Source organism: Corvus hawaiiensis, chromosome 22 (genome assembly GCF_020740725.1).
Source record: "Corvus hawaiiensis isolate bCorHaw1 chromosome 22, bCorHaw1.pri.cur, whole genome shotgun sequence".
Classification (NCBI taxonomy): Eukaryota; Metazoa; Chordata; class Aves; order Passeriformes; family Corvidae; genus Corvus; species Corvus hawaiiensis.
This window is the reverse complement of record NC_063234.1, coordinates 5,080,942-5,102,236: the sequence shown is the minus strand read 5'-3', so window position 1 is coordinate 5,102,236 and position 21,295 is coordinate 5,080,942. Positions and strand designations below refer to the sequence as shown.

The following is a 21,295-nucleotide window of genomic DNA, read 5'->3' as shown; positions in this document are numbered from 1 at the left end:
ATCAAGTGATGCTGTAGAGAGGTCATGGTGGTGTTTGGATTCTGAGTTTGCTGAGTTTCCTACCATTCTATATTTTCATGATTTTTGTTTGATTGTCTGCTCTTCTCCTTGACTCCTAAGAGCAGAATGTGTGTGGTTACTGTCAGTCTCACTGGATAAAGGTGAGGAAGGCTGGAATACATGTCATCTTTCTGGGCAATTTTACAGTTTAGAATTTGGGTTTTCATTCAGGAAAGCTGGTGTTCATCCCTTACAAAGGGTAGTTGAGGTATTGAAGTAGTGGGATTTAGCAGCATCTACCATAATTTTTTCTATTACAAAAGTGATTTATACAGTTTGGGTCAAATGTAGCTTTTTCTGTGTTTTCTTCAGTGTAATCTTCCCCAGTGTAGCGTAGAAGCTCCTGCAGCCTGTGCAGGTGGCACTGCAGATCATCTTCAGTTTAACTTGCATTTCATCCACAGATAAGCAGCTCATGTGCAGGTTCGTGCGAGCAGTGAGAATCTGTATCAAAATGTGCAGATTATGAGATGGAAAGCAATTGAAATTCCCAGGCAGAAATGTTGAGTACTGGAGCAACATTACAGATGAGGCCATTTCCCCATTTCCTGCCAGTTTGAAAAGACAGCAAGTTTTATGGCCAATTAGTGGCAATCAAAAGCCATGGAAAGCGTCAGTTTTAATGTGCAGAACATCTGGTATCTGTAATTAGTATCTTTGAAAGAGGTTTTGGGATAAAGGATCATCTTTGAGAAGTTTGAAGTATTATTTTGTTCTTCCTGGTTTTCATTTGTACCATGGGATAAAATGTGTCTGGCCAGCAGCCAGGTTGAAAGTTTTCGTCTCAGTTTGGGTTAAATTCAGCCTTTCTTTTACAAAGCTTCTTGCACAAAGTGAACACACTTTACTCCAGTGTATTTTTATGTGGAGAAATGGGCATGGGTAGATTGAACAGAAACGGTGATATATTTTGTGGGAAGAACTGGTTTGATGTGGACTTGACATCCTCAGTGTGCCCCATTCAGAAGCAAATTGGTGGCAGCTTTGAATGAGCCTTACCCAGGAGAAACTGGTCAGTTGATAATGAGAGTCCTGCAACAATGCAGCAACTGCACACATGGAGATGCACAGCTGGATAGAGGAATGTACAGGTGACCATTTGACAACTGAAAAAAAGAGGGATTAGAGAGCCTTTAGTTTTACACCTGCTTTACAGCTTCATTTCAAAAAAATGGGGTTTACCAGCTGATTTTCCTGGAAAATAAAATGCACCATTGCTGTTTTGCTGACTCATTGGAGAATTCAGTGAGCAAAGGAGAATTTAAAATGAGGTATGCAAAGAGTTGCCAAGTCATAAACTGCGACACTGGAAATAAGCATTTCCAGTGCTTATTATTTCATCTATATTTTATATAGATGAAATGAAATTTCGTTTTAACCTGCAGTTTTTGAGTGGTTACATGTCAGGCGGACAGGCACATCTATCCCATGTATCACCATTAGCATCTGAAGGAGAAAAAATGGGGTGTGGGTTTGAAATTCATCATTTCAGTCTTGATAAATGGCTGACTGCACCTCCCTACTGTGTATTTAAAGTTGTAGAGTTCTGTAGAAAATGTTAAATAGTACAGACTTAAACTTGAAGTTCCTTAGCTGTGTATCCCTGAGAAGTGAAAACAGTGTTTCTATGGCCAGGGGAGAAGGCCAAGTTGTACCAGAAGATCCAAACAACTCACAGAGTTGTTCACTATTTACACACATACACACACGCGGGCGGGGTGGCAGGTCCAGTTAATGTGCTTGCATGGGGTTTCCTTCAAAATATCTAGTAGAACATGGAAAACCTGTTAGTTTTTAAACAGGAGGTTCTTTCAGATCCCAAGTGTGGTCACAGGTGGTCATGGCAGAAAAAGAAACTGGTTGGAAAGAGCCCGAGTGCTGCAGTTAGCGCAGATGGAAATGCTTTTGGAAATCAAGATCAACAGAGCTGGTAAAGATGATGTTAAAACCAAACCTAAAGTGCCCCCTCTGAATACTTTGTTGTTACCTATTAACTCAAGGCACTGGATCTCCTCAGGCCTTCTCTCTGTTTTTCGATATATTTAAGGAAGAGGGTGAAGGAGGGCAAATAATTCCATTCCCAAAAAATAAACAAACTCGGCTTGGTAAGAGTTAAGGCCGGGGGGCGGGGAATTATCTGTTAAGAGTATTAGTTGTTTAATAAAGCACAGTTGTCCTCCAGATGAACCCGCCAGTGACTCTGCAATTGGGGTCATTCCAAGTTCATGCTGTGGACTTTTGACTGCCTTCTGTGTCTGTGAAAACAGCCGGCGGTTCCTGCAGGGATCACTCATTCTGCCCTGTAACACAAAACTATTGCCAGCGGGCACCTGCTGGTGTGGCTTCCCAGGAGGTCCCGGAGGGAAGCGACCCAGCTCCTGGGGCATGGCGGGGTGGGAACAGCGGGGCTCCCCTGGGATACCCGGCTAATCAGGCTCCTCACAGCCGGCCCATCAGGGGTTCCCGCGGCTGCCAGCAGCCCGTGTCAGGATGCATTAGGAAGCTCAGTTAACGATGAGATGTGAGCTAATTAAAGCTCCTTTACTTTGGGCAAATGACATAAATGCGGGTGGGGAATGCTGCAGGGAATCTCAAGGAGCACGTTCAGTGGAAAAGCTGTCGGCTCCTCGTGGTTGTCAGTAATTTGGAGAGGGTCAAAGTTTATGTTGCTCTGAAAATGAGAAGCTGATTATCGCTTTTTGCTGATTTAGTATTTTCTAAATTAAGACTCTGTTGGTGCTGTTCAGAGTACCAGGACTCGTTTCTCTTTGCACAGCTTGGCTGGGTTATAAATGCTTTGGGGGCTCGGCCTGAACTGTCCTTTCTGGTTAGGACTGGATCAAAGAGTTGACTTCGGTCTGTCTCGATGTGTAAAGGAAAGTGTAAAAGTCTAGAGCATATAAATTTAACTGAATTCACAAACTTTCCTGCTAAAATGCCCCAAGTAATTCTTAAGAGACTGACCAAAGCCATAGCAAAAGTGTTTTGGGGAACAGCTTCAGACCAGTAGGCCTTTGAAACCTGACAAACAAACACCTGTTGTGTTTTCAAATAAAAGCATTTTACTTTTTAGTCCCAGTATAATACACCATTGACCACAGTGATAGGAAGGGATGAAGCTGTTTGTTGTCTGTGCTTACTGGTGGCCAGTTTGTAAAACGAAATATGTACTGCTTCCACTCTATAATAATGTATGTATTGATGAGCAAAGAAGCTGCTCTAAAAGTTATTTTTATGGTAAGTCACCGAAATACATTACATATCAATCCTGAGACGTTGAAGTAAAAGCAGGAAAACTTAGGCTGCAAATTTACTGGACAAGTTTATCTGTCCCACTGCACCCAGTCCTTGTGTATATCCAAGAATCCTGCATGGCTTTTTGACTTTTGCACTTTCCAAAGAATAGAAGCAAGGTTTGAAGATGACCCTTTTAAACCACAAATCCTAACAGCATGTATATATGTCTCCTTAGCCTAGAACATGTACACTCTGAGGACTTTTTGTCTCTATAGGCAAGTGCTTAATTTTGAACTGTTTTAATTTACTGACAGACAACAGCATAAAAATTGGCTTCCTCTAAAATACCTTTAACAGGTTGTAGAGTTGTAGGAAATAAAGGTGATTTTTAATGATGTTGCTACAAGGCAAGTGAACATGAAGGACTGAACTCCTTTCTAAATGACATCTGCAAAGCAAAGATGAGAACCAAATAAACCCTGTGTTTTCTGATTTAAACACAGTTCATTGTGAGGTTTGCACAGAAGTTTTAACTGATCCAGAATTAATGTCATCACTTTCTCCCTTAACATTCCATCTTGGAATGTTCTGCTTTGCTCAGTCAATAATATTTGTAAATGTACCATTCTCTGATGCTAGAACTACAATGGAATGTTTGGACTCAGGTCATAATTGTGTATTTATCCTTTTGGGATGTCCTTAGAGAACCAGGCAGCGCCAAGAACTTAAAAAGACTTTAAAAGATGACTAAAACCTTACTTCCATGCTGTGTGCTTCATGCATCTGGCTTAGAGGGAACAGGCAGTCCAAAGTCGAGTTTCCATTTGCTTTGAATTCTTTTTGTGCCCCATAAGCCTTATTGTTTGGCACCAGCTTTGGTTCACAAACATTGTATATATAGGTGGTTTTGTTTTTCTTCTATTGCTTGAAACAGCAGGGATATGTAGTCAGTGGTAAAAGGTTTTTGTGGCAAAACTTCCTTAATTACTGTGCCTTTAAAAACAAACACAGCAAATTATCCAAAACATGAATAGATTAGTTTCTTGTACAGATAGTATTTAATCTGCTTTTGCAGATCTTGGTGAGTAGTTAGTATTGATTGGTGACACTGTGTAAATGTAAAGCAAGAAATGATGAATCATTGATTTACTTGAGTCTGCAGAGGAGGAGGCTGAGCCCAGCGTGCCCTAGGCTTGCAGAAGTGTATTAACATCTTCAATGATTGTGAAGTGCTGAGAGTGGTTAGCATGCTCATCCAAAGATAGTGTGCACAGTAGCATAGTGTCCTGGGATTTGGAGGAAAATGTCATATTTCACCCTTCCCAGGAGGATGAGTTTATGTTAGATCAGGTAGGCTGAAGTGCAGTGGGGAATGTTTTCTGCTTGCTGTATGTTACCAGTCAGTAGCTTCATATCTTCCATGAACCGGTGTGGGATGAAAACCAGGGATCCAAGTGTCTTTAGAGTGTAGACCTGAAAGAAAAGATCCGTGTCCCTCTGTAGAAGGAAAATGAAGAAAGAACCATGTGCTTTGGGGACAAAAAGGGTGAGAGGAGACAGAGGGTGTCTTGTGAATGAAGGTGGATGAATGCTCAGCTGCCTGGGGCTTTTAGGAGGGGTTCTCCTTCTGTCCAGGCAAAAAGGATAAGACAAAGCATTAAACAATATGTACTGATGGTAAGTTGAAATATTTTAAGTACCTGAAATGACAGAGCTTTTAAGCAGTAGTCTGGAAGGCTCCTATTCCCCTCTGGAGAGGCCAAATTGACAAATAAAACACCCACTTCTACGTGTGCCTTGTGCAGACTTGCTTCATCCAGAAACACTGGGAGCCTTTTGGTCTGGAAGCAGGTAACTTCCCTTAGCTGAAACTAATGTATTGTGTTGCAGTCCTGTTTCAAGGCAAGGGATGTCTGAAGTGGGGAAAATGCAGAGATAAAAGACCAAGTGACTCATTTCTTTTTTTCATCAGCAAGTAGACAAAGAACTCATTATGAAAATTAGGGTAGAGAAGGGGGAGCTGTTTTTTTACAAGTCCCTTGATTAGTTTCATGTTTGTTCCGAAGACTGTTGTGTTTAGTTATGTTGGCATTTACATGGTCTTGAGTAGGCTTTGAAGTTACCAGGTCACACCTTATTAACAAAAGCTGAGGAAGACAAGGGTGGGTCGCACTTTTGGTGTCACCTTTGTTTATCTGGAGCCGATTTGCTGTGTAACCGGGTTAACACCTCAATAAGGCACCATCTCTGCTCTTTCACGAGTCTTAAAACCTCAACCTCAGCAGCTGATACTGCACTCCCCAAAGGAGGTATCTAAAAGCAAGACGGGGGGGGGGGGAGGGGGGCGGAAGCAGCCTGCTTTTGTGCTTCAGCTTGTTCAAATCTCCCTTCAGAGTTTAAGCTGGACTTAAACTGCTTACATTTCTAACGCTTGTTTAGGTTTCTGATCCAGAAGTAACTGCTGAGGAACTTGTTCTCAGTAAAGTGATTATAACCTGCACAGACTGGACAGGAGGTGTTGTGCAGGTGTTTGGTTGGTTGTGGGTTTTTTATGTTAGAAATCTTTAATTTTCCTATTGTATAGTAGATACAATCCTATTAGTCGAAATAGACTTCAGAAACCATTTCAAGGAAGGTATTTCTGAGGTGCACAGAAAAGTTTAAAAAAGTGTCAAGTTGTGATCCTCAGCAGGTATTTCACTCAGGTGGTATTACCTGTAATGGGTGATATGGATGGATGTGGTTCAGATCAGGAATCAGGGTAATTCAGACACCACAGTCTGAATCTTTATTCAAATACGAGTCTAAACCTTTACCCCCTTGCCCAGCAGCCCTTCCCATCACTTGCTAATGCCTGTGGAACATCCCTTTGTTTTATCTTCCCTGGCATTTCACCTCTAATTGGTAAACTCTGCACCGAAGAGCAGGAGGGGACTGGTCCCAGCTGGAAATGGCTCAGGAGGGACCGACTCACTGTGCTCCCTGCGGAAACCCCTTGGTTTGGGTACAAATGGTGCAGATGGTGACAAAAGTTTGGCTTCAGTCTTTAATAAATGAGGCCAGAAAACAAACAGTGCTGGGGAGAGGGGATGAGGAGCCGCATCAAAAAGTAATTCAACACGAAGTTCATGTCTTGTAACTAACATGTTGTGAGTTCAGATTTTGTCACCTGAATCAGGGCAAAATGGAAACATTTCATGGTACATTTGGTACATTAAAATCCTTAAATTATCTTGCTTACAGCTGTAATTCAGTGCTATTTTCTAAATAACACGAACAAAAATGTCCCTGTTTAACTTTGGGTTTATAGCTAATGGAGTTTGACTTTTAAACTGTGTGCATGGGATTTTTTCCTTTTTCCTCCTTACTAAGAAAAATGCACTATTACATTAAAATTATGTCTGCACACAAACAGGACTGCTGTGGACCATTAGGTGTCAGATTATGTGTCATGGAGGAAGGGCAATTTGAGGAAAGACTGGATTGTATTCACAGGAAGAGCTGGGGTAGTGGAGCTGGACAGTGTGGGTGCAGGGGGGGGAAAGCTGTAAAGAGACATTACCAATTCTCATCAATAAGTTGGTTTATTCCTGCTTGGCTGATTGTCCAGTCATGCACTACTGTAACTTCCAAAATGTGTTCTTGAAAAATAATTTTCAGGTCTTGTAATGAGGTTTGATTTGAAGACCTGTTGAGCCTTTCAGTTTCTATAGCAACTACTCTAATCCTCATAAGCAAAGTATTTTTCCAGAAAAACCCCTAATCTTAAACACAGTTCATAAATAGCTTCAGGTTGGTTTGTATTTCTAGGATAATTTTTTTTAAAAATAGCATCTACATTAAGTTCACAGCATCTACATTAAGTTCACAACAAGGTCAGAAGTAACTCAGACCTTGACCACTATGTTCTGTTTAGTGTCCATATGATCAAGTCTCAAGAAAGGTCATGGGATTTCATTTTCGTCCCTGTTGTTAAAATCTACTTGTTTAGATAATTGGAGCCACTGGAGTTGTTTGTCTTTAAGCTCAAAAGGAGTTTTTCAAACTGGGACATAGTGTCATTAGTGAAAAAGAAACACAGCCTTGGAAGAAATGGCAGAAAAATGAGGGGAACTTCATTGTGGCATTGGGCCCGTAAATGAACTGTTTGTCCAGTTCTTTTTTAATCTTCAATGTATCAGGGTTTCACACCAGGTCTAAGTTGTCCTCTGGTGCACACCTGAGCCACGGAGGAGTTTTACCTCTGCAAAGGTAGCTGCTGTGGGTGCAGAGGAGATGGTCCTTGAGACATAGGCAGGTCCTTACACAATGAAATCCTTGTCCTGGAAGAGCTGTAGTCATGCAGGACACCAGGGACTTCAGCATCCTGAGTGACATTCCTGGGGCACCTGGCCCAGTGAAAGATGCAACAAAGCTTTAAATGATCTTTCCTTTCGCAGGGGTGGAGAGGATGAAGTTTGTTCATTTATTGAAAGGAGGTAAGAATGCTGATAGTAGTTGAAAGTGATACAGGAGGTGTCCAACTACATTTAATCAAAACCCAGCTAGTGTTTGGAAAGTATTCCAGGAAAATTCCTGCTAGGAGCCCTTTTCTATAGTAACATCCTGAATAAAGGCAAAGTTCCAGGTTTTCTGTCTCCTTTTCTTGCCTCCCTCCTTCCACCAGGCTTCTGGTTTCTATCTAATTACATCAGACTAAAGGTCAGCAGATCACAGTAGATCGTTTTTATTTGGTGCTTTTTCATTGACTCGCACACAGCAATGGTTAGAGTTCTCGGAACAAATCCTGTTTGGACATAATGTTCCCTTTCATCCATGAGCATGTCTCCCCACACTGTTCAAGGGAAGTGTAAGGAGTCAAAATGCTCCACACACACGCACTTGGGGTTGCCCCTGGGCCTTTAGTATGGTACCTGTGGACACTTGTTGGAGGTTAGGATTTTTCTTTTTTTGTGCTTTCTCTCAGGGAATTTTCTCCCATTTGTTGCCTAAGAGGAGATGATGATGATACTTAAGAGAGACAAAAGATGTGCTGGGAGGAGGAGGACTGGGAAGGGTGCAGTTGGCTACCCTCTTAACTGGGGGGACTTTCTCTTGGGAAGGGCAGAGATACCGAGAGATATCTCTAGGGCTCAGCTCCTAGCTCTAGCTCTCGGGTCAGGGAGACGGCTGGGCTGCGGTTGTTGCGGGGAGAATTCGCTGCCACGGCGGAGTTCCGTCTTTTACTGCTTCTCCTACTGGGGCTTCGCTCATAAGAGTGACCGTTTAACTGGGACCTTATCAACACCTGATCTCACTGGAAAGGACCCTCACCATCTGCTAGGGTGCCTTAGGGGAAAAACCCGGCACGCCAAGCTCCGAGCCCCACCGATGGAACATCTCCCGGCTGTTTGTCGGAGCCCAGCTGCCACTGCCCAGCCCCACTGTTTTTCTACCACTGCTTCGGGTTTCTTGCTACACTTCAACCCGACACCCTCTGTCCGCCCGACCCCTGCGGCTCCTGGTGCGGCTGCAGAGTTTCTGCTACGCTTTGTTTGCTACCCTTTGTGTGCCCGCCTCTGCTGTTCCAGCCTGCTGCTCCGAGGTTCCTGCAACAGTTCATTTCACGACCCAGAGGAGCACTGAGACCTGCTCCATCCCTCCCTCCCCCGTGAGTTTGCAGCAGGAGCCCCTTTTTCTCTCTCTTGCCGGCTGTGCCCGGCGTTACCATGTGTGGGAGAGGCAGCTGAGCTCGCGCCACAGCGCCCCCTGCAGGCGCGGGGGAATCACCGCACCTGCCCTGCCCGGCCGGGAGCCACCAGCGCCCCTGCCGGCCGTGAGTGGAACTGCACCGAGGGGAAAGCGCCTGCGGCCGGTAGAGGCCGGCACTGGGTCTCTGGTTCTGTTTGTTGTTGCTGCTGTTGTTGTTGTTACTTGCCTTGTTATACATCCTAGTAAAGAACTGTTATTCCTTTTCTCTTATACAGGGCCTGAAAGCCCTGTAATTTCAAAGTTAGAATAATTTGGAGGAAAAGGGGGTCATATTTTCCATTCCAAGGGAGGTTCCCGCCTTCCTTGGCAGACACCTGTCCTTTAAACCAGGACAACACTTCCCAGCACAGCTTGGAATCCTGTCAGGGATCTCCCCATGTCATGCTGTGAGTGTGGCCTGGCTCCCACTCCTTCTACAACACAGCCACTTCTACCCTGAGTTACTAAAAAGAATTTAATTCACTCTTAAAAATGTTTTAGTTTCATGACAGGCATATTTGCCTTGAAGCTTTGCACATATTTTTTCAGAGGAAAAGCTTTGTATCTAAATAGCATTCCTTTGAGGTTTTGAGGGGTCGCAGTTGGGTCATTGGCATTGCTTTTGGTACATCTTTCACAGACTTGGTTTGTTTTGGCTTGGCCACAGTAATTGGTGCACCTCCTTGTCACCACCGTTGTATGTGTTGATGTAGTTCTGAGCTTTCTCCATGGCAAAAGGATTGGACAGATTTCGTTATGTATCAAAATGATTTGTATAAATGTGCATTTCACAAGTAGGATTTAGGTATTTTCTGCAGTGAATCTACTTAGGAGAAACAGCTTTTGTTCTTTTAATAACGGAAAAGGTTCTTCTCTTGCAGTTTGCTGGGACTTTGTCAGATGGTTTGGGAAAGACCATGGATAACAGACATCAGACGGAGCGGGAATACATCCGATATCATGCTGCAACCAGTGGAGAACACCTTGTAGCTGGAATCCATGGACTTGCACATGGTAATCCTTAGCTGTAATCTCAATTCATTTCTCTCTTAAAAGGGATGATCAGATTGCAAAGAACAGTGATTGTTACTGCTGCGTGTTTGCTGGAAGCCTGGGCAGTGGAGCTATCAGAGGCTTTATGCTTGAGTTTCAGTACTGGCAGGTCGGAGTGGGGGCATTTGTTTGGTTTTCAAGTCAACAGAAACTACATTTAATCAGGGCTTTTCACATGTAACTGGAAGCAAATTTTTTTTTGCAAATTAAAATGAAATTGCAAAGAAAATTCATCCAGAACATCCATTTCTTTGTAGAAGCATGAAATACACAGGTTTTTTTTGAGGGCCAGACATTAAAATAAAATGTTAGTATGGCTGGGTTGTAGCTTTCTTATGTTTGCTTTTAGTTCCAGAAACCTGAGTTTCCTTGGAATCAGTACATCAGTTTAAAGTTACATTTCACCAGTTGGGTTATTTCGTGGTTTTTTTCAGTGTACTAAGAACTAGAGGCATGGACTTGTATAAAAGGCAGTGGACTAGTTTTAATTTGGCCAGAACTTCACATCGATTTAGTTCATGATTTATCTGTTGAAGAACGTTAAATCAATACAAGCCAAGTTTAAATCAAATATTTATATTTTGCATCATCTTGACTCAGTTTGTTTAAATATTATTCTCACAGTGTAACTGTTGCAGCCTGTGCAAAGCTGATTTGGCTTTCAGTAAAAGAGGATCTTTTCTATGCTGAGAAAAGTCTTTTTGCTTTGGTCATACAGAGACACTGTAGGTATGAAATGGATCATGAAAGGTTCCTCTCACACCAGTGTGCTGTACAGTCTGACATAAATTGGTAGAAACACGGGAAATCCAAAATATGTGAGTCTTTGCTGAAAAGTCCATTATGAAAGCACTTAACTGTGTTGTATTATCCAGTAATTAGTGTAGCTGTTCTAATCCTAAGTCTGTGGCATTTTTAAATGCTTCCCATTCAGTTTTTTGAAAAAAGAAAGGAACTGCTAATTACTACATTTCAACAGACAGGATTTAATCATAAACTATAGTTACTCAAGAGGAGAGATTTAAATACTTTGTGCTTTTTGAGTTTGGCTGTTGAGATTTGCGTGGTCTATACTTGAGTTACAGACCTCAGAGGAGCCCTTGCCTGCTGGAAGCTGGGCAGGTGAGTGCTTGAGCCAGGGCACTAGAAACTATCTTTTAATCACGGAGATATGAAATCTCTAAAGTGTGTTCTCAGACAATGTGAACTGTTCCAAGTCTTTTGAAACTTCAGTAGGTGCTTGATTTCTCAGAGCACTGATGTTTGCAGGAAGGGAAATGTGCACAAAAATATCTGTTGGCAGCATCATAGTTAAAGTCATTGAAACTGACTTTAAAGACACTTAAAGTGCCAGTTTAAAATAATTGACTTCGTCCAGTGGAGAAATGCATTCTACTGTTTTCTGTCTCAAGTTGTACCAGCTTTCGCGGTGATAGAATTTAGTCACATCCTAAGTAACCAGTTAACCTGTGCAATGGATGAGGACTCTTGGTAAGTGCTGCTGGAAGTGAACCAGTATAGAAATATTTTTAAATACATATATTTAGTGATGAATTAAATATTTTTCTGTGGGATATTATTGTCTGTACATATGCATGTGTATACTACATACAAAGTAAAGTTACTGGTTAATGTAATTAAGTTTGAAACAGTGTGTATTAAATTAAATGCACAATAAACTCTGTAGGCAGAGAGCCATCAGGTGGATGAGGTTCTGTACGTTCTAGAGCCAATAATTCTGGACTTCTCCGCTGCTCTTGTCTTTGCCAGGTATCATTGGAGGATTGACAAGTGTCATAACGTCGACAGTGGAAGGTGTGAAAACAGAAGGAGGGGTCAGTGGTTTCATATCCGGCCTGGGGAAGGGGCTGGTGGGCACTGTCACCAAACCTGTGGCAGGAGCGCTGGATTTCGCGTCGGAAACCGCACAGGCAGTGAGGGACACTGCGACCCTGAGCGGCCCCAGGTCAGCCACCAGTTGGGATTTCTAGTGAATAATACTATAAAACTGTGTATCAGTGCCTGCTGCAACTTCTGAACCGATTGTCTTTCTGCAAGCAAAGCAACAATAATCAAGGTTAACATAAGCTGTTATCAGCCCATTTAATTCCATTTGCTTTTTGTTTGATAGATGGCATTTGCTGATACTCTAACAAGAGTGAAATTTGCCCGAAAAATCTGCAACATAAAACAGGAATTATTAAGCTACAGCATTAGATAAAGCAAAGGTTTTAGAAAGGCTGTATGGTAGTAAGGTTAAACTTCTACCACTAAATCCTCACACAGAGTTGAAATGAAGGAGTTCTCCTTGCTCTACCTCCAGTTTTCATTTCACTGTAGAAAAACAGCTCTTGAAAGGTTTGAAGAGTTCTGTCATCAATATAGTGTCACTATTTTCTAATTTTCATTTCGTGCAAAATTCTCAGTTATGAAAGGGAGTGGCTGTGTGCCCTTATGTGCATGTGACCATCCTCCTCTGTGTGAGGGATCAGCACGTCAGGACAGATGCTTTGGCTTCTTCCTGTGCTCAGTTACTGGTGTAATGTGGCCTCAGCAAAGTAATGATGGTTTTGCTTAAAATAAATAAATGTTCATTAGCACTGACTGTGAGTGTGGCAGAGGGAAAGGGCCAAGTTCTGAAAGGGCTGCTCTGAGAGAAGAGTTTTTGTGCTCTTTGTGGCCAAAAGTTTGCTTTGTATTACTATGCCAAGAAGTCCTGTTCTATGTACACTAGACCCGTCTGCTGAAGAAGTGAAAGAAAACCCTAAGCAGGTTTTATTGTCAGAAAGCTTGGTGAAAAATGTCTGAAAAATGCTGGGTTTTCTGCTTGTTTTGTCTTCCCATTTGGCTTTTCCATTTCCTGTGTTTTATTATGCCGCTCTTAGATTCTGAAGGGTCTACATCAGGGTTTCAGTAAAAAATAAGTTTAAGTGTGAGTGAGTTGAAGGAAGCCTGAAGAATGACCTTAGGTGGGCTTTGTTCTGAAAATGGAAGTTTGTACATGTGTGTATTACATATTTGGGACTTACCAAATTTACCTCTTGTAAAACCAAGAGGTCAAGGATTGAAATTTGGTAAGTATATTTGCATGCACAAAATTAAATGAGAACTCTCAGTGCATCCCTGAGAAAACGCATCCAGTGTTTCGCTTGTACGTGTCTTAATTTTGTGACTGTACAGGTTGACTGATTTATGTAAAGGTGGGGAGAAGCACACCTGGCTGTGCTGTTAGCTGGATTTCTGGTTGAGCTGTGTGTCTATTGTAATTTGTTTCAAGATAAAAATACTCTTAAAATTCTTGTTTTGACATGCTTCTGTGAGATACAGCCTGTATGCAGTAGGTGTTACCAACAGTTGCCAAACTGGACACCAGCCAGGAGAGAGAGGGCAAGAGGGTCTCCAGCCAGCCTGATCTTGGGCTTGTATTTCCTTTGGGAAATATTTCTCTTTGCCTTGCTAACTGTCAGTTCAGAGAAGAGGTTAGGACAGATGAGCTGAACCATGTTTTTGCTTCCACTAGATTTTGAAATCCTTTTGTCATGCATGAGCACTGTAAAATGATTTTATTTTATCTTATTTTTTACTGATTTTATTTTATTTTATTTTATTTTATTTTATCTACACACAGTTGAGTTTCTGACCCAACAACCTTTTACAAGAGGAAAGGAAAAAAAAAAAAAAAAAGGGAAAAAAGCCCCGACCTTTCTCAAGGTTACTCAGTTACTACAGTTCTCCAGTCTACAAAAGTCCGATCAAAACTTTTTTTAGCTAAACAAATGTACTTGAGAACATGTAGGTAGTGTAAGGAGTGGGGTGGGACCAAAATGTCACCTCCATCTGTAAGCAACCTTGCACTCATGTTTTGTTTGGTGTGTGGGTTTTATGTACTTATATAATGAAGGAGCCAAATTGTTCTTTTAGGGGTTTAAAAAGCCCCACACAACAAAGGGTTTGTCTGTTTTCTGGGCTGCCGTGTACCACTATCCCCCTGCCGCGTTTGTAACTGCTCAAGTATGTGTGGTTTGGAATCAGAGGAGAATAACGTTCCAAGCCCGAGCTGCTGGCTCCGGTTGGAGTGTGCTGGGCTGTGTTGGCTCTTCCAAGCTCGGCACACAAGAGCAGCCTTCCCTGATGGATGTGACTGAATGTGCATGGGAGGAGCTGGTCTCCAGTGTAGTTTTGCACACCTGAAGACTGAGTTCATAAGCGTGACAAGAGCTGTGTGACCTTACCCTGTGCACGCTCCTGGTGCTGCTGCAAAGCTGACTCAGCCAGTTAATTGCAGTTGCATTTAAATAGCAGGATATGTAACTGTAAATTACAGGCCCATTGCAATTCTCTAATTACATGGTTGAATTTTAAAAAAAGCTCTGAATTTCAGCTGGTTGACTTTAACCATTGGATCAGATTTGAGTGGGATGAAGAATTTTAATTGAGGTTGTTGGCTTTCCTAAAAGACATAGTTTAATTCCAGCAAAGTTCGTGAATGCAATCAACAGTCTGCAGCATGTGTTCCTGTGATCAGGCTACATGGATATGAGTCTTTTTTGTCTTGAAATGTGTTGATTTGTGTTGGAACTCCTGCAGCTGGCACACACCGTGTGTTGGGAACAGGGAGCCAGATCAGCATGGCTGAGGCGCAGGTGATGGGTTTAGACCTTAAGGGGGTAGTTTCAAAGGTGATTGGTTTAAAGTGCAAGAAAATATTTTTACATCTGACTTTAGACTGGACTTTTTAAAGGCTAATCTTACAAACTTACTATCTAATCATAAAGCTGCCCTACTACTTCTAAATTTAATGCAGAAGAGAGCATAAAGCAGTTGGTGAAAGTGCAGTATACCTCTAATTTATAAACAGTTAATGTCTATGATTTGATACCTTTATTGAGTGGGTTTTATGTGTTCCAAGTACTCCAGTGTTACATACAACAGTTCTGATTATTTCCATATTTTTCATATACTGCCAAAAGTCTTTAAAGCCCAGTTCAAAACAGGAAAGCTGTTATGTCTCTGGATATGCTTGGAGAGCTCTCGCTTAGAAACGTGTTTTACATCCTGGTACAGCACGAGTAAAGAACGTTTATATTTAGATGTGTGTCTAACCTAAGAATTAGTACAGGAAACTCTCTTTATGGCTTTCTTTCAGGCTTCTGCCAGGTCAGTGCAAGTTTAAGATTATTCTTGGACTGTTGCTGCAAGGGTTTGTGTTCTTTTTTGAGTCACGATGTGAAAATTAGAAGTAAGGAGATAACTCCATGACCTCCTCAATTCTGATGAATTCTGTCCATGAAGTAGACTGTTATTAGTAAAGAATAGTTTGAGATTGGAAAGCCATTAATGGTCACAGAAGATTGTTATGTAAATATTTTATTCTTTTAAATGTACTTCATGTGGAAAGCAGCAGCCTGTGCTAGTTGTTCCTTTGCTCATCACTTGGAGTTGTGCAATGAGGTTGCAAAGTTTGACACAATGTCAAAAGAAGGTGATTTAATTTGATTTTTTTTGCCTTTTTGCATGCATCTCTCTGTTAGCTGTGATTTGCCTTGTGAGGTCAAAAGTAGTGTGGTTGAGAGCATGAGTATCAGTGACACCAAGGAGAAGTAGGAAATATGTACATAATTGTATGGAGACCAACTCAGCCAATATATTGCCACGAGGTTCTCAGGTTTTACAGTATATATTGCTTGAACCTTTACACTTCTGTATGTGCCTCAGATTTGGTCCTGACCTTGGACTTGATCTAGCTCTGACTTTACAACTCTTTACAATAATGTCAGTCATGTATGGGCCATGATTCTGGTCAAGGGGATGTTGTTATTCTCCTGGTAAGCCCTTCCTGAGATTTTCCTAGAAGCCAGAGAAAAAAATGTATTTATCAGTCTAATCAATTAATTACTTCAGCAGTGTGATTTCCTTCACATCCTATTTTCTTTCTCCCAGTGGGATAACAGGTCTTCATGATAATCTGTTTTCTTTGAGCAGATTTGTCCTTGTTGCACAGCTGTAGCCATGGGCTTTTCCTCAGTGTCAGCTCAGCCTCCCATGCTCAGTTACTGTCCAACTGGATTTTGTGGTTTACATTCTTCTGTCATTAGCTGATATCCAGATTGTTCCCCTGCTTTTGTGGAGATGCTTTGAAATTCCCCATCTGCAGGTTCCCATCAGTGTGGTGTGAAAAGGGCCCGTCATTCCTCTGCTCTGGGACAAGCTGTGCTCTGCAAGCCACCCAGAATTGTCTTGGTTTTACTGCCATATCCCATTGCAAACTGATGCCCATTTTTCTGCTTGCTGTTTTGCCCCAAGAGGTTTTCTTTATGTTTTGTTTGATTTTACTGCTTTGCAGGTATCTCCTTGTCATTTCACATTTGTGTTCTGGGTTATTTTTCCCCAGAAATGCAATGTTGTAGGTTGAACCCCATTTAATTTCCTGTCATATTTCTGACCTCTTCAGGTCCTTCAGTACTTCAGTGTCCTCCCTGGGGTTTTAAGTGCTTCTTAATTTGTCCTCCAAATGTAGTTTTATATCACTAGATCCTTGTAGTTAAGCAAACCTGGGTTTGTGTCTACACATTTAGCAGCACCTCAGTAGATGCTTCTTTTTCTGTGACCAGTCTCACCTGCTCAATATTCTTCTGTTAAGTTTTATTTTATCACTGGTAGCTTTCTGTAGTTCATTTGGAGATACTGGCACTGTTCTTGAAGTGTCTGCTCTTGCTTGTTGCATAAGTAAATGTGGATTTCCTTGTGGGAGAAGCAGTTCCCCAAATGCAGCCCTGTTTCTTTTCAGTGTGGCTGATTTAATCTCAAAACCTTAATTTCTTTCTGAAAATGCACCTCAGCTAATTTAGTTTCTAAACTAGAAAGATGCAGTAATCCATCATCTAAGACTTAAAATGATTTCTAAATAAATGAAGCTGCCTTTAGAATGAACAGAAAGTGGTTCTCTGTTCCTTTTTCTATTCAAGGAGTGCTTCTTTCATAAGACACTTCTGGCTTCTAGTTGGTTCTCTTTTCTATAGCTCTCTGTAAGAATGTGTTAGTTTTTTTTCTTGTTTCTACTCAGATCTCATTTTGCACAAGTCTTATGCTGTGCATCAAGAAACTAGTAGCGCTTTTTGTCAGTCAGGTAGTGATTATGTTTGCCTGGGAGTGGAATCTGTCAAGATTGCTTTGCATGCTCACTCTTCCTAAGGGGAAAATCAACTTCCCTTTAAAGCTTTTTGGAAGGAATTCAAGCAGCTGAGGCTTGTGATGACTGTTCTGGAGTGCCCAAAGTTAGGAGAACTGAGGATGGGGTGCGATGCCACCCCACATTTCCCTGCACTTCGGAAGCTCAACGTACTCATACAGTGGCTAATAAAACTTAGTATTTGAAGAAATAAAAATAAAATTTTCAAAGTTTTTTCAAAATTTTTCAAAATTTTCTAAAAAAATTATAGAAATAAAGGAAAGTGAAGTCAAGCCTGAGTACCTCTGTGTGAGAATGAAATACAGGGAGGCAGCTTTTCTTTCCTTTTTTTTGTGTCCTCCACCAGCACTGACAGGCTGGGCATCTCACAGTTTGTTCCCTTTGCCCTCCCTCCTGGAACAAAGAGCTGAAGGATAATTTCTTGGGACTTACAGGCTCTGTTCTTCACAATAAAACAGGATTTGCTATGCATGGCTGAAGAAATGATGCATGTAGTTAGTTTTCATTGGGTTTCTTTTGTAATCCACAGGATACAGTAAAAGAAAGATGAAGTTTTAAAACATTGAGTTTGCTTAATCATATTTTATTACGCAGTCTGTAATCCTAGAGCCTCATGTATAAAAGTGTCACAGTTTCTAGAACAATACACTGTCCATTGTTTGTGCGCAGTAAAAGTCAGATGGTTTGGAGAACCCAAACTGCACTGACACATCCCTCTCCCTTTCCTTTTTAGAGGGTTGAGTGGGATTGGTGCCCAAACTCTTAACACATTTTTGTGCATTACTGCAAATACCCACTGTATGTCTGAATAATGTTTCCAGGAGGCTGTTCCTAGGGATCAGCACTACTAAATACCATTTATGTTTGGAATACTCAGTTGTCATTGTTCTCTTTTCTGAACTTGACTCAGTTTAACTATTTGGAAGGAAGTAAAACTCATGGTGTTTGAACCTAGAGAAGCAACATAACCCTCCATTAATATTATATAGATGTGGTTCCTTTCATATCTGCCTATGGGAGTATTTTTATGTAATAGGAGGTTTTTGGAAAAAAATAAGCAATTATGGGCTTGCATTGGGCAATGTTTAATCATACAGGTCTCACACTTTACATATGTTACCTTGATTAGTCTCTGGGGCTTACGAGCTAGACTTAGAGTAGCAGCGTCTGAGACAGGAAAACCCCCAAACAGCCCTGTTATCTGTTTGTAAAAAGACACTTTTTCAAGCTCAAGGGTTTAAGTTGCTGAGGCTGTTCAGCTCCCTCGCGTTGTACCTCTGGCGTTTCATTCACCCTACATTTAAGAAAGAAGCTGTAGATGGTTCCAACAAATTCCAACAAGGAGGGCTAAATCTTTAGTTAAGACTTGTGTAACTTTTACTGTTTAAGCCTTTTTGCTTTACCTTCAGAAAATGTATTAAACTGAACAAAAACCTGGCTTAAGAAAACTGTGCAGGCACTGGGTTCTCCAGTGGTGACATGTCCGTTGGCATTAAACAGGGAGGCTTTGTGAGAGACTGGCTGTCATTCTAAATCCCAGCGTCTATTCTGTGAGTAAGAAGGACTTCCCACTAGAACATTAGTGTTTAACTTGATATTTGAGGGCAGAAAGATACCCTGGATGCTTTCAGACTCTGCTCAAGGGACAGAGGCACCGGAAGGGAATGTTGCAAGGGGAGGACAGATCATGAAAATGGAAAACATTGAAGTGAGCAATGCTGAGGAGTTACCCAAGCATAAAATGTTAAATCGTCTTTTTCTTTAGATGTCCATTCATTAATAGCAATAAATAATTTCAAAAGGATGAATGAATGCAGAGTTCTTACTGTGGTGGCCTCCACACCCTCCAAATATGTTACAAGTAAGGGCAGGGGCCTTTCCATCCCTGGTGAAAGGTGCTGCATGCAGTGAGCCATGTCCAGCTCCTGTTAGACTTAAACCGTTGCCTGGGCTGGGTTGAATGCAGAAATCTGGGTTCAGATTCAGCTTGATGTTACTGTATGCAGTAACTGGTCTGGAAAAGGTGCACATTAGCGAGGGAAATGCATTGCTTGGTGTTAGTCTCATCAGGTAGGAAAGGAGAGCTGGCTGAAAACAGACATCATGGGTACAGAACTTGCTCCCTTTCCAGTGCAACACTTCTGGAGGCCATGGGAAAGTTTCTTAGGACACACAGACATTTGCAGTAGGTGACTAATGTCTTCCAGTTCAGTTAAATCCAAGACACTCTAACGTTGGTCCGGTGTAGTCCATCAGAAATAGAAGCAATTATGAACTTCCTTCTGAAAAGAGCAGATAAATCCTTTGTTGGATACTTGAACTTCACATGACATGAAATATTTGCTTCACAAAGTGGAATTCTTATTCTGTGTGCCCACTTCACAGTATTTAGCTGTTAACTCAAAGGAATGCAGCTAGACAGGGAAAAAGTTTTATGTCTTCTGGAAATACTTGTATTTCTAGAGCCTGCATGTTCTAATTATCTTCTATTTCATCCAAAGCTTTAGGACACAAAGACCAAAAAGTAAAAGAAACACTTCTTCCTGTTTTGCATGTTTCCTGTTTTCAGGCATTCATGTGATTTTTTTAGATCGCAGCATCTCTGCTAAAGGATGCTGCTGTTTCATGTCTTCTGTGTAACACTTGCCTTGGGTGGAAACAATTCCAGAGAGCTGCAGATTTAATTAGTCTGCATTGCTGCCTCCTAGAATAGAATTGGAGAGTCTTTGGAAAAGAAAAAAAAATTATATTCATGCATGACCATCTGCAGAACCTACTAAAAAGTCATCGAAGACTGGGCCATAAAGAGTTCGCAGTTCCAATTCACAAATCTGCCTGCTCAGAACGAGGTGGGATAAGTAGGGAGTGTCTGCCCACCAGGGAGTGTCTGCCCACCAGGAAAGAACAAAGGCTTATTCAAGCCAGCCATGTCTGCTGGAATGTACTGGGACAGCCCATCAGGCTGTGGCCAGTGTCGGGCTTGGGCTCTGGCACTGAGAAACATCTCATACATTCTGTGAGTTTTCATAATCTCTTCTAGCCCTTTTTCTAGGATTTTCAGTTCATAAAAATAGCAGGAAAGATGAAACTGGTGTAGTGCAATAGGAGTGTAGGGTTTGTTTATGTTCTTATTTCTAAGGCACAAGTGACAGGAGCTGCTCACCAGTGCAGTGACTGTGTGACCTGCTGGACAGAGACGGCTGTGCTGGGACCACAGGGGTGAAGTCTGGTACAGCAGGTCTGGAGTGGCTTCTTGGGAATGTCTTAATAATGATGAAGGTAAGGGTGGATATTTTTTGAATATCCATGCTGAAGAATGAGTCCACAGGCACCTTCTATTCTTACACAACACTGAGAGTCCTTGGGGTTTCCCATGTATGTATTTGCTTCTCTTGTGTGGATTTGGAATTGAGTCTTTCCATTTGCCTTTGCTCCTGGTGCTTTTGCTTTGAGATCACACTCGAGGTTTCTTACATCCTTAGTTTGTGATCTTGCCCTGGTTTCAGCTAGTATAGAGCTAATTTCTTCTCCGTAGGTGTTACAGTGCTGTCTTTTGGATTTGGAATGAGAATGGTGTCAGGAGTGGGATCAAGAAGTGCCCTTTATTTATGACAGGAACAAAGCTTTGAGTAGAGAGTGTCTGAGCTTACCCAGAGGTGCATTTTTTTCATCCTCAGACCAAGTATAAAGATGTAAGAAATGCCCATTTTAGACAAAATGAAAATCTTCTCTCTGTACTGTATTTCCAGTCATTTTTGTGTCTTATTAGAATTCCGTGCTACATCATAAATACCGGGTTCTCTGAGGTTATTCCATGTGTTTAAAGTGGTGGAAATAGTAAACTTGTGTGGCTGTGTGCACTGATGGGTTTTATTTTCAAACAAAGAGATACAGCATTGCTTTTAAACTAATACCACTTCTAAGCAGTGTTTTAAGCCAGCTTAGTCGAGGTTCATCTTTATGTAGCAATTGCAGGCTTGCCTGAAAGCAGGAGAGCTCGAGGTGCTGCTCAGGTGCAGCCGGGCT

General features: G+C 41.7%; 1 protein-coding gene across 6 annotated transcripts in view; it reads left to right on the top strand.

The window, feature by feature from the left end:
• VPS13D (vacuolar protein sorting 13 homolog D) overlaps positions 1-21,295 on the top strand; it is a 97,801-nt gene that overhangs the window by 63,046 nt on the left and 13,460 nt on the right. For all 6 annotated transcript variants that reach the window (XM_048326005.1, XM_048326011.1, XM_048326008.1 and 3 more), the window contains 2 exons: positions 9,909-10,041; positions 11,851-12,046. In XM_048326005.1, the coding sequence (XP_048181962.1) occupies positions 9,909-10,041; positions 11,851-12,046 (329 nt within the window). The remainder of the gene's footprint in view (positions 1-9,908; positions 10,042-11,850; positions 12,047-21,295) is intronic.